General features: G+C 36.9%; 1 protein-coding gene across 1 annotated transcript; it reads left to right on the top strand.

Moving 5' to 3' along the window:
- Window positions 1-8030: 8030 nt before the first annotated feature.
- Window positions 8031-12273, top strand: LOC121773316 (probable methyltransferase PMT3). Its single transcript, XM_042170146.1, has 8 exons — window positions 8031-8257; window positions 9217-9689; window positions 9802-9966; window positions 10077-10259; window positions 10381-10975; window positions 11117-11229; window positions 11340-11560; window positions 11679-12273. Exons 2-8 carry the CDS (start codon window positions 9423-9425, stop codon window positions 11986-11988), a joined length of 1854 nt encoding a protein of 617 aa, XP_042026080.1. The 5' UTR covers window positions 8031-8257; window positions 9217-9422; the 3' UTR covers window positions 11989-12273.
- Window positions 12274-13306: the final 1033 nt, after the last annotated feature.

Below are 13306 nucleotides of genomic sequence, written 5' to 3'. Positions count from 1 at the left end.
GACCCACACTTCTTCACTTACATAGGTGATTCGTTTCCAGGTATCCTGCAATACCCACCCCCTCGAGGTTTCCAAGAATCATTAAAAGTCAAAACTTAGCCTCCTACCACATGCAGGTTACAACACTCAATGCTTTCTAAACAATGGGCGAAGATTAAAAATCTTCCGAGTGTTACAACTAGATTCATATAGCTTTGTTTTCCCATTGAACCAAGCCCATGGGATCTCCAATCGTATGGTTGGGTTACCACTATAATCATCTTTTTAAGATGTGGTTTTCAGTCCCATACCTTTTAGCAATTTATGCATTTGATCACGGTTTAAACATTTTGTTAACGGATCCGCTAAGTTATCAACTAACCTTACATAGTCAACTGTGATAACACCACTTGTGATCAATTGTCTGACGGTATTATGTCGCCGACGAATATGTCGAGACTTACCGTTGTATAAGCCACTATGTGCTCTCCCTATAGCTGCTTGGCTATCACAGTATATCACTATTGTCGACACTGGCTTCTTCCAACATGGAATACATTCTAGGAAATTTCTGAGCCACTCGGCTTCTTCCCCTGCTTTATCTAATGCGATAAACTCAGATTCCATTGTGGAACGAGCAATACACGTTTGCTTCGTTGATTTCCACGAGACAGCACCACCCCCAAAGTGAACACATACCCACTTGTCAAAAATGAGTCTTTTGAATCAGAAATCCAATTTGCATCACAGTACCCTTCAAGTACTTGGGGATATCTTGTGTAATGCAACCCAAAGTTAAGAGTATATTTCAAGTATCTCAAAACTCTACACAGAGCTTTCCAATGTTCCTTGCTTGGATTGCTCGTAAATCGGCTCAACTTGTTTACAGGACAAGCAAGATCAGGTCGAGTACAGTTTGTGATAAACATCAAACTTCCAATGACCTTTGCATACTCTTCTTGAGCTACAGGATCACCCGTGTGCTTACTCAAATGCACGTTGGGTTCAAATGGAGTTTAGCTGGCTCACAATCGAACGAGTGAAATTTCTTTAGCACTTTCTCAATATAATGAGATTGTGTCAGAGCAATTCCCTCATGATTCCTTTAAATTTTGATTCCGAGAATCACATCAGCTAAATTCATATCTTTCATGTCGAAATTTCTCTTCAACATATTTTTGGTTTCGTTGATAATGGCCCTATTGCTGCCCATAATCAACATATCATCTACATAAAGACACACAATAACAAAAACGTTATATGTGTTCTTAATGTAAACACACTTGTCGCACTCATTGATAGTGAATCCATTTGCCAACATCACATTGTCAAATTTTAAATGCCATTGTAATGGTGTTTGCTTCAACCCATATAATGACTTTACCAGTTTGCATCCTTTACGCTCTTGCCCAGGCACAACAAACCCTTCGGGTTGTTCCATATATATTTCTTCTTCCAGATCACCATTCAGAAACGTAGTTTTCACATCTATTTGGTGAATCTCAAGATTGTGCAAAGCAGCAATCGCAAGAAGCACCCGAATGGAAGTGATTCTCGTAACAGGTGAATAGGTATAAAAAAGTCATACCCTTCTTTCTGCTTAAAGCCTTGGACAACTAGGCGAGCTTTGTACTTTCTATAGTACCATCGGGCTTATATTCCTTTTCAGAATCCAACTTGCACCCTAAAGTCTTACAGCCTTCAGGCAAGTCTACTAACACCCAAGTGTTATTCTCATGATGGATTCAATTTCACTGTTGATAGCTTCTTTGCCACCACGCTGCGTCTGGGCCAGACAAAGCTTCCGCCAATGACTTTTGGTTCACCATCCAACATGAAAGTTATGAAGTCTAGACCAAAAGTCTTAGGCAATTTTAACTCTTTTACCACGTTTTGGTTCTATATCTTCAGGACTTGAACTTGTCCTTTTTGGAGGATTAGAAACTAGTGGATTTATCCATCATTCTTTCACTAGAACGATCCTCCTGCTTCTTGCAAGGGTACACATTCTCAAAGAATATAGCATTTCTTGACTCAATTGTTGTTCCTTCAGCCACGCCAGGCACAGCTGACTATGGACTAGGAAACGATATGCACTGCTATTAAGTGCATGGCCAATAAAGTGCAATCGACTGTTTTAGGGCCTATTGCAACTTGTTTCGGAGGAGGCACTTCTACCTTCGCTAAGCACCCCCACACTTTGAGGTATGAATACAAATGTTTCTTGCCTTTCCACAACTCATAAGGAGTCACATCCCTATTTTTTAGTGGAATTTTATTCAGGATATGATTCGCTGTTAACACAGCCCCCCCCACATGTTCTGGGGTAATCTTGAATTAATCAACAAAGCATTCATCATCTCTTTTAGTGTTCGATTTTTGCGTCAACAACACCATTTGATTGAAGAGAATATGGAGCTGTGGTTTGGTGAATTATTCCACTTGCATGGCATAATTCTGCAAACGGCGCTACATACTCACCACCTCTATCACTTCGAACACACTTAATTCGACAATTAAGTTGATTTTCAGCTTCATTTTTGAAGTCTTTGAACGCTTCAATTGCCTCATCTTTACTTCTTAATAAGTAAAGGTAACAATACCTTGTGCAATCATCTATAAACGTGATGAAATACTTTTTACCACCTCTTGTTTGCACAAATTTCAAATCACATACGTCTGTATGGATCAATTCAAGAGGTTTTGTGCTTCGCTCTACCGAATGGAACGACAGTTTAGCCATTTTGGCTTCAACACACACTTCACATCTTTCTTGTGAGTTAAACTTATCTACTTTTAGTAAATTTAAGATTTACTAATCTTTTTATAGCATTTAGATTTACATATCCCAATCTATTATGCCATAAATCAGAGCTTTCAAGCAAATAAGAGGATGTGTCATCTTCCTTATTGCTTATTCCTTTTCCACGGTGAATGACCGTAACATTCAGCTCAAAAAGCCCATTCACTAGGTGACCTTCACCTATGAACTTTTCATACTTGGTCAATATAACCTTTTCACACTCAAATTCTAGTGAAAATCCATGATTTACTAGAAGTGAGCCTGACACCAAATTATTTCGGATGTCTGGGACATGCAGTACATCCCTAAGGGTAAAAACTTTTCCAGATCCTAATTTTAGGAACACATTACCCACACCAAACCACCTTAGAAGAGGTTTGGTTTCCCATACGTACTTTTCTACCTCCAACAGATTTGTAGGTAGAAAAAATGCTTCTTTCAGAGCACACATGACATGTGGCACCTGTATCAACAAACCATTCATTTGGATTGTTACCATGGTTCACATCGGAGACCATTGCGACCACCTCGTGATCATTGTAGTTTATAACAACACGTTCAAATAATTTGCACAATATTGTCTCCACCAATAAGTACACAATTATATTGAACCATATGTGCATTGGTATATTCAACAACCCATGCATCCCAATTACTACTACCAAGTCTAAATTGGTCTTGCTTATCAAATGACAAACGATAAACACAATTCTCAAGAGAGTAGATCTCAAGGAATTAACCATTTTGTAGCCCATGAACATTGGTACTGTTCGTTTCTTCATTCCAGCTTTGAAGCTCATGTTTTCTCCAACTTCGATTGATATAACCCTGTCTTAGAAGAGTACACTAATTTGTCTTGCGATTGTTAGAAGTAGTGGGAAGAAATTCCCAAGCCGTGTACAGGGGGGTACTCTAACTATTACAATCGAAAGGAAACTTGCAACAAAAGAGGAATGAAAATTACAACGGAAATAAAGCAAACCAAATTTATTAGTCGAGTCGAGGAAAGCCCTCTTTCCACAAGACAAATTACGCCCCGGCTAGTGCTCACGGAATGGCGTATTGCCCCCAAAGATAAAACGACTTCCTCCTAGCGTGTAGAAGCACCTCAAACACTCTAGGCACCGGCGAACTTGATGGAGTTCCGAGAATTGAGCTAGACAATGCTTCTAAGATGCACACTATGATGTAGAGACGTTGAGAGAAAAGATGATGATTTCTTGGTGTGTTTTTCTACTTCAAGATCAAGCCTATTTATAGGCTAGGAAAAACAAGTGAATGGTCTTCCAATCAAGACACCCCATAAACCTTTTGGAGGTTACCACAAGTGAAAGGCCAAAAGACTTGGAAATGAAAGGCTAAAAGCCATTTCCCATTTCACACGTTTTCAGCATAGCATGCAGATTTCCGATGGGTATTGTAGAGCCACTGTTGTTGTTGGACGAATGTGAGTTTACACTTCCAATGGCGACGACAGAGGGTGAGAAGCTATTTATGCTGGTGAATACCTTGGGTATGAAGAAATATTAATGCTCTGTGTAGAAGTTCGCAGTGAGAAGAAAAAAAATGTAATGTTTGACGGTTTAGAACTAAGTCGGAATTGAATAGAGAAAATAAGTAAAATTATATTTAAAATATAAAAGGAAAAGGGTGGACGGCGTGTCATGTCGCCTACAAGTCACGCTCAATGAGTCGCCCCGCACAACAAAACTCTGGCTACCTAGTTGCAATGTTAATATGATAATTTTCTTATCTAGGAAATTAATAATAATAATACTGGTGTGGTATAACATTGAAAGGATATATTAGTGAGATAAGACAAAGTCTCGATAAACTTTTATTTCTTAATTTTGGCCGATAATATTTTAGCATATCGTATTAGTAACATTAGCTATAACCTATCAAACAGTGATAGTTTTTCATCATCCAAAATGAATCTTGATGAGTTGGGAAATTAATATACAGGGGTGGTTCAATTGTTATCATGTTAAGAGTCGCGTGGCGACAAAACCGTCTTAATTATATCCCTAAGAGGAGTTTACAAATGGATTTATTATTCAGAAGCTTGACCGGATGGAAGTATTTCTATGACTAATAAACAGGGCAAGATGAACTTCACCACTTTTGAAACAAGATGTCAATTAAGGAAGAGTCAGTACAAGACTCAAATTAATTGACAGATATTAAATTCTTTAACACGATAAATAATTAATGAAGAGGTAGCACGTTTTACTCATAATTTTTGTGTAGGGCGAGCGTTTGTACTCTCTCTGTCCCAATAAATATGAAACATTTGGTTTTCGGTACTGAATTTCATATAGTGTTGTTTTGTGAGTTAATAAGAGAGAGTAAAGTAAAGAGAGGGGAAAAAGTAGAGATGATATTGTTTACATTTTAGGATACATTTGATTTTTAGTTGAACAACCTAAAAAAAAGTTTCATTTTTAATGGGACAAAGGGAGTATTATTTTTTATAGTGACACAAAATAATATTCCCCCCGTCCCACAGAAAATAGACACTTTAGGGGACGACACAGATTTAAATGCGTAATTGGTGAAGTCGGGGAGAATGAGAAAAGGTAATTGAAATAGTGTCACTGGGTGGTGGAAACCACATTATTAGTACTGTTTGTTTGTGAAAAAGTTTCCATAAATGGACATGGACTATTTCTATGAGACGAACAAAAAGGAAATAGTATCTATTTCTATGGGACGAAGAGAGTATATGTTTGTTGACTTGAATTAAATTGACGCTCAATTTAATTTGAAATAAGTCCATCCTCCAGGAATCTCTAGTATAACCCAATAGGAGACTTTATGAGAGAATGAAACATTAGCCTCCATACTTGGGAAATTTAAAAATTTCTCCGTCTCACGTTAAGAGGATTTTCAAATTTTCCTCTTCCACATTCAAGGTTTGTTTCTCTCATTCAAGTTCTATTCGCATAATTGGATTTGCACACATAAAGATTAACTTGGAGTTAGGGCACAAATTAGAAGATCTAAGGTCGAGTACGTAGAATATATGGAGAAGGCGCAAACAATAGTTGATTTTTTGAATAATCTAAAAGTAAATGTCTTTAGCTTTTATGGATAACCTTGCTGATTACTCCAAAGGCTCCCAGTCGACCGAGTGGCTACCATTGGGCTGGAGTGGATCTTACTAACTCGATTTTAGCTTTTAAGCATATTTTTTGAGTCTTTTTATGTGTAATATTTGTACAACTATAGATAGGCCTTGAGACTCATTTCATACCAAGTAATAAATGAGCGTTCTCTCCTTTTAATGATGAGTTTATCAATCCCATATTCCTATTGTTTAGTCAAGTAAACGTATGCCTATGTTGCTAAGTGTGGTTAGATTTGTGGAGTCAATGTGGTGTTTGCCTTAGTAAAAGTTGCCTAGGATTGTCATTTTCTTTTAAATTGTGATTCTATGGTCCTAAAGAGGATTCTCACCTCACACACTCTCTTCCACCCACTCAATTTTTTATCTAATCTAATTTTTATGGTTAGATCAACCCAGAGAAATGCTCACCGACAGCATCATTCATTTTCTACCTTTTTCTCCAATACCATCGCGTCACATCATCATCATCATCATCATCATCATCATATTATTATTATTATTATTATTATTATTATTATTATTATTATTATTATTATTATTATTATTATTATTATTCATAAATTAACAGCCACTTACCTCATTAATTTATTTGGATCCTGTCAAAGAATGGGTATCTTGTACAATTCATTCATGTTATTCATATAACTAGTCAAATAAACATTTATAGTTCTAGACTTCTAGTTTATAACTGATCTATTATTATTTTTATATATTAAAGTTATAAAAATTTTCCAATTGGAGACTACTATTATTGTTTGAGAAGGATTTTGCTGAACCTTTTATTTTTATTGATTTATTGTAGGAGAGAATTTAGTAGCACGCTGTATCATATGTCGATGGTTTTTTACTATGTCACGTTTTATAGACATGACGTATTGGCAATATGTAATGTATAGATTTAATTAACGGCACTGATGACTTCAACTTGTTTTGCGTTTATATATATTTTGTACCTTGTTTTTGTAACGCAGAAATTAGTATGCTAAATTTTTAATAAACAAATTACAAATCAATAGCAAAAGGTTATTTCATGAATTGAATCTTTTATAGTAATGTTGCGAAATAAACTTTTTGGCATCAAAATTATAAAAAGCTGGCAATTATTTTAACGGGTTACATATTAGACCATTACAAACGGAAACTGAGAACTAACTTCTATTTTAACCTCGATTAATTATGAAATTTCAGTTATTATTGAACAATTCGGAGAACTGCAAATTTAATCTTTAAATAAACTATATGTAATACTTCCTCCGTCCCATAAAAATATAGATAATAGGTACAACACATGAATTAAGACAAAATTGATAAGTAAGAGAGATGAAGAGAATAATATGGTAAAGTAAGAGAGAAGAGGATAATACTCCTACAATATTAGTTAAAGTAGTCTTAGTGTATAGTGAGACCTACAATATTACTCCCTCATTCCCATAAAATATGTACATTTTTCATTTTCCTCGTCCTATAAAATTATGGGCATTTTTATTATGTAAAGTCATCTTAATTTATTACCCTTATACATCAAATTATTTATAACTTATATCACCATTAAAATATTAATAATAATATGAGTCTCACTATCCACTAATACTATTTTAACTACCCTTCCACCTCTCTTACTTTACCAATTTTATCTTACCAACAGTGTCATATCATATGCCTATATTTTTATGGGACGAGAAATATATAAAAGGTCAAAGCCATCTGAGAACAATTTTAAAAATTGTGAGTCACTTTTTATATTACTTCACGTTTTAAACTAGTACTTTATCCGTCCATAATTAAATGTCTCATATCTGACTGACATATATTTTAAGAAATTGTTTAACTTTATATTATAAAGTGGGTAGAAAAAGTTAGTAGAATGTGAGACCTACTTTCATACTTATATTAGTTTTATAATAAAATGTGTGAAATAAGTTAATGGTACGCTTACCAAATATAGTTAAAGTGAAATGAAACATTTATTGGTGGTTGGAAAAAAATAGAATATTTAATGGACGGAGTGAGTATTTTCCATTTAAGATACTATTCCACAAAAATTAAAATAAGGCCTTCACATTTTCCCCTCCAAATGTTGAAGGGAAAAAATCTTATACACGCGGAGAGAGTAAAAATCACAAATTGTTTCCGAAGTACTAACCTCATTCAATATCTCTCTCTTTCTCCTCATGATTTACAAATGTTTCCAATTACTTATAATTATAAATACGGCACCTTACTTAAATCTTCACTTACTCACCTCTCCACCACGCACTATATTGAATCGATAACAATTTATTTATACTCTCTATTTATTTCTTGAATCCAACTCAGATCTTCCCGGTCTCAATATTTTCTATTCGGTAGGCACTTTGCTATCTTGATCTGGTTTCTACTTTTAGTGTCCCATTGCGTTTGATTCGAAACTTTGAATATTTGATCTATTTTTAATGGAGAGTTGTTAACTTTTTATGTTAATTGCAATGTGAATTCTGTTACTGCATTATGTAATTGGATGCGGCTTTGAGGTTTTGTATTCGTAGATCTATCTCGATGCAGCTTTGTTATGGGTCTTTTTGTAGAGAAAGATTAGATTTTGATGTGTGGATTATAGAATGAAGTATGGAATGTTTCTTATAAATGGAGTAGATTGATTGATTAGTTTTCTAATGTGGAGAGGTGAGTGTACTATGATCGATTTGAAGTATAGGTCTCTTCAAAAATCATGTATCTTGGTTGTGATAATTCAATCAAATCAGGCAATGATTATGCTACATTTCTAGAATCTTGAAAATTTGTTTCTACAATTGTTGATTTGGCAAGAAGTTTCATTCTAAATGCGAATCGAGTTGCCAGAGAAACTCGGTTCCTGCAATCGAAATTGGTTGTTCTCTGATAGCCCCAAGATTGTTCATTCTCCAATGCTTTAGTGCATTCAACTTTATGCTGTAGGTTTCATTTACCACAGTCACTTTGCAATTTGAATCGGTCATAATCTCAGCTTATTTTACTTGTGTATGTGTTTGAAACTTTTTTAATTTGTGGTTTATGTATACTACTACATAGAGATGTCCTGCTGTGGTTATTGTGTTGAAGAAAGAAAATTACAATGGAGCTAGTTCTATCACTATACTTGCTGCAACTTGATTTGCTATATTTATAATATGAACTCTGTCTTTTAAAACTTGTAACGCTTAACGATATTCTGTTTAGTTAAGCACCATAGGAGGAATAGTAATTCATTTCTTCTCATAAATTATTTTGGAAAAACGTTATTGTGGTTGATTTAATCAATTTTTCTAACTATACATTGATGTTACAGGTTGCTTCATAGACCATCGTTTACCTGAATAGTTGTGAGTGTGATTTCTTGGTCGGTAGACTCCATAACCTCTGTAACACAATTATACTTCCAGACCTTAAGCTCCAGATTTTGAGGAAATAGTTTTACCAGCCAAGAACGAAAGGAAAAAACTTAGGGTGGTTGGAGAGGCCGAGGCCTTTTCAAGTATTAGTGAATCTACATAAATGTCGAGGGGACGGCCAGATGGAGCACAAAAGAAGCGGTTGTTGACTACTGTATTTGTTGTTGCTCTATTTCTTGTTTTTCTATACGTTTACCATGGCTCTAAGAATACTGGGGAGTCTGCGTTAGAGTATGGCAGCCGGTCTTTGAGAAAGTTGGGGTCTTCGTACTTGGGTGGAGATGAAGATTCCGATCTTGGTGGTAAACAAGATGAAGCTAAGTTTGTGCTAGATGACAGTGAGGATGGTATCACTCCCAAGAGCTTCCCTGTAAGTGTTTAGACAACTCATTTCATGCAAATCAAGTTTGATTCTCATCAGAAAAATGATACGTGAATTGTGTCTAATTGACTTTATGATCTCATTGTGCTCGGTTTGTAAGGTATGTGATGATCGCCATTCCGAGTTGATTCCCTGTTTAGACAGAAATCTTATTTATCAAATGAGATTGAAGCTGGACCTATCATTAATGGAGCACTACGAGAGGCACTGCCCATTACCTGAAAGGCGGTTCAATTGTTTGATTCCTCCTCCTCCCGGATACAAGGTGAGCTCATCTAGCTGGTTTATGGTATTGAAGTTTACTGTGTGACAAGTTGGCAAATTGATTGTTTCGCTTGTTTATTTAACTCTTTTTACCCTTTCTCGGAGTTACAGATTCCGATTAAGTGGCCGAGTAGCCGAGATGAGGTTTGGAAAGCTAATATACCCCACACTCACCTTGCCCATGAGAAGTCAGACCAAAACTGGATGGTTGTTAAAGGCGATAGGATTCATTTTCCTGGAGGAGGCACCCACTTTCATTACGGAGCAGATAAATATATCGCGCACTTAGCCAATGTAAGTTTCGTGCCATCGTAGTACGGAGAATTTCATAATCAACCCGAGTGTAAAAATAATACTGCATTTACTGACATTTAATAAAACTCATTTTACTTGTAATCACACTTCCATTTGGCAGATGCTCAATTTTTCAAACAATGTATTGAACAATGAAGGTAGATTGCGCACGGTATTTGACGTTGGATGTGGTGTTGCAAGTTTTGGTGGTTACCTACTCTCATCCAATATCATTACTATGTCACTTGCTCCTAACGACGTGCACCAAAATCAAATCCAATTTGCTCTGGAGAGAGGGATACCTGCATATCTAGGTGTTCTTGGGACAAAGAGGCTTCCTTATCCGAGCAGGTCTTTTGAACTTGCTCACTGTTCTCGCTGTAGAATTGATTGGCTCCAGAGGGATGGGATCCTTCTCCTTGAATTAGATCGGGTGCTTAGACCTGGGGGCTATTTTGCCTACTCGTCTCCCGAAGCTTATGCTCAGGACGAGGAGGATCTGAGAATATGGAAGGAGATGAGTGCACTAGTCGAGCGCATGTGTTGGAGAATTGCGGTTAAGAAAAACCAAACTGTCATTTGGCAGAAGCCGTTGAGTAATGATTGCTATTTTGAAAGAGAACACGGAACTCAGCCACCTCTCTGCCGATCTGATGATGACCCTGATGCTGTCGGGAGCGTGCTGATGGAGCCGTGCATTACGCATTATTCAGACCGTAAGCATCTCACTACTTTTTTACCTAGGGATTCTCTTTAAAAGAAACAGAAGAAAATCTCATCCTGCCTCGAGAATCTATGGCAAAGTTTCATTCATGTGATTCGACTTATTTATACATCATTTTGTTTCCCACTATCAGATGATCACAAAATGAAAGGTAGCGGACTAGCGCCATGGCCTGCTAGATTAATTACTCCTCCTCCACGCCTTGCTGATTTTGGCTATTCGAGCGATATGTTTGAAAAGGACTTGGTAAACGACCACATTCTTCCCTATTTTTCTGAATCCCTACAACTTGTTATGCTTGTGCATATGCATATGTGGCCAAATATATTGATTTTATTCTCGCTGATTAAAAACAGGAACTATGGAGGCGGAGAGTTGACAACTACTGGAGTCTCTTGAGCCCGAAGATCTCATCCGATACTATCAGGAACGTGATGGACATGAAAGCTAATTTAGGTTCGTTTGCTGCTGCCTTGAATGACAAGGATGTGTGGGTGATGAATGTTGTAGCTGACGATGGACCCAAAACGCTTAAGATTGTCTACGACAGAGGCTTGATTGGCTCAGTTCATAACTGGTACGTCAATTAACTGCTGTGGTTCAAGATGTTTTTGTGTTTTTCTGTTGCTTTAGTGATCTCTTTCAGTTTGATAATTGCAGCATTTTAAGTTGAGTCATTATCTAATAAACTGCAGGTGTGAAGCTTTCTCTACGTACCCGAGAACCTATGATTTGCTCCACGCGTGGAATGTACTCTCAGACATCGAGAAGAAGGGTTGCAGTGGCGAGGATCTACTGCTTGAGATGGATCGCATTCTGAGGCCCGCCGGATTTGCCATATTCCGGGACAGGCAGCCAGTAATCAACTTTGTGAAGAAGTATATGGCGGCATTGCACTGGGAAGCAGTGGCGACTGGAGAGCTGAATCAGGTCGGAGACGAGGCCGTATTTATCATCCAGAAGAAGCTGTGGCTGACAAGTGAGAGCTTCAGAGATGCAGAGTAGGCGTTGAGGTTAGTTGATGTGCCTCTTGTTATATTTGCTCAACATATTTTTGGGATCAAAGAAGCATTTTCCCAGGGAAATTCATTACTTGGTTTCTCTTCTTTCTTTTTTCTCTCTTTTTGCTATTTTTTGTTCTAGATTATGATTTAGATCACGATGCATGAAGTAATTTATTTGTACACTACATTTCGATTGATTGTGTTATTGTAAAATTAAGATTTTGGGGAACTTGTTGCTACTAAGAATAATTTCTTAGCCAAATTATATAAAGATTTATTGTTGCCATCGTAGAGAAAAAAGAAAAGGTTGCGTGGTATATGGAATTGGTGTAGTCTTCTATTCCAAATCTAATAGTATTATGTATCAAAAAAAATATTTCAATTTGAAATTAAATTATAATTTTAAATCTCTATACACACATATATAAACACACATTGAAATGTGTGCACAAATTCTTCAATTCAATTTTATATGAATTACTCCCTCTGTCTCACTTTAGGAGTCTCATTTGAGTTCGGCATGGTTTTAAGAAATGTAAAGGAAAGTTGGTGAAAAATGATAGTGAAATGTGGATCCTACTTTCTTATATTAGTTTTATAATAAAATGTGAATGAAAAAAGGTTGGTGGAATGTGGGGCCAAATACCATTTATGGAATATTCCAACCGAGACTCTTAAAGTGGGACATCCAAAAATGGTAAAGTGGGACGGAGGGAGTACTTAATTCTATGCACCAACATACTCTCTTATTCATAGCTTACCAGCTTTTTCCCTCACTCTGCTGTTGAAGCTCTGTCCTTGCCATTATCCATTTCGTCAACTAGCGGTGCTGTTACACCAGAGATGTTAGTCGTTTTATCTTTGGGCACAGTACCCCAAATTCAAGAGCTCTATCAGAGCGTGTCTCATCCTGCGGAAAGAGGATTAGTTGACTCCCTTGATTATTTAATGTTCTAGAAGAAGAATCAAGGGGGAGCGATCAAGCAGTTAGGTGGGGACCGCTGGCTTCTATAAGAAGAACACGTGAGGAAATGAGCTGGATATAGCGCACCATTCTGTTATCAAGGACGACGTTCTAGAAGGGGACACGTGCTGGAATATGAGACGCAAGGATGGAGCTGAGTCACGAATCTGTTACAAAAAAGCGTCGTCATTCTAGAAGAACAGCACGTAGCAATCAATGATTTGCTCACTCTCAGAATGAGCGAATATTCCCTGTCAAGATCGTTATCCAGCTAGCGGCCGAATCGAGCTTATAAATAGAGGGTGTGCCACCACAAGAAGGCATCCGAGACTTTACTTTCCGTCTAGTTTAGCTT

The sequence above is a fragment of the Salvia splendens genome, chromosome 17, assembly GCF_004379255.2.
Source record: "Salvia splendens isolate huo1 chromosome 17, SspV2, whole genome shotgun sequence".
NCBI lineage: Eukaryota > Viridiplantae > Streptophyta > Magnoliopsida > Lamiales > Lamiaceae > Salvia > Salvia splendens.
Note: the sequence above shows the minus strand (reverse complement) of the source record. Positions and strands in the feature narration are given on the sequence as shown.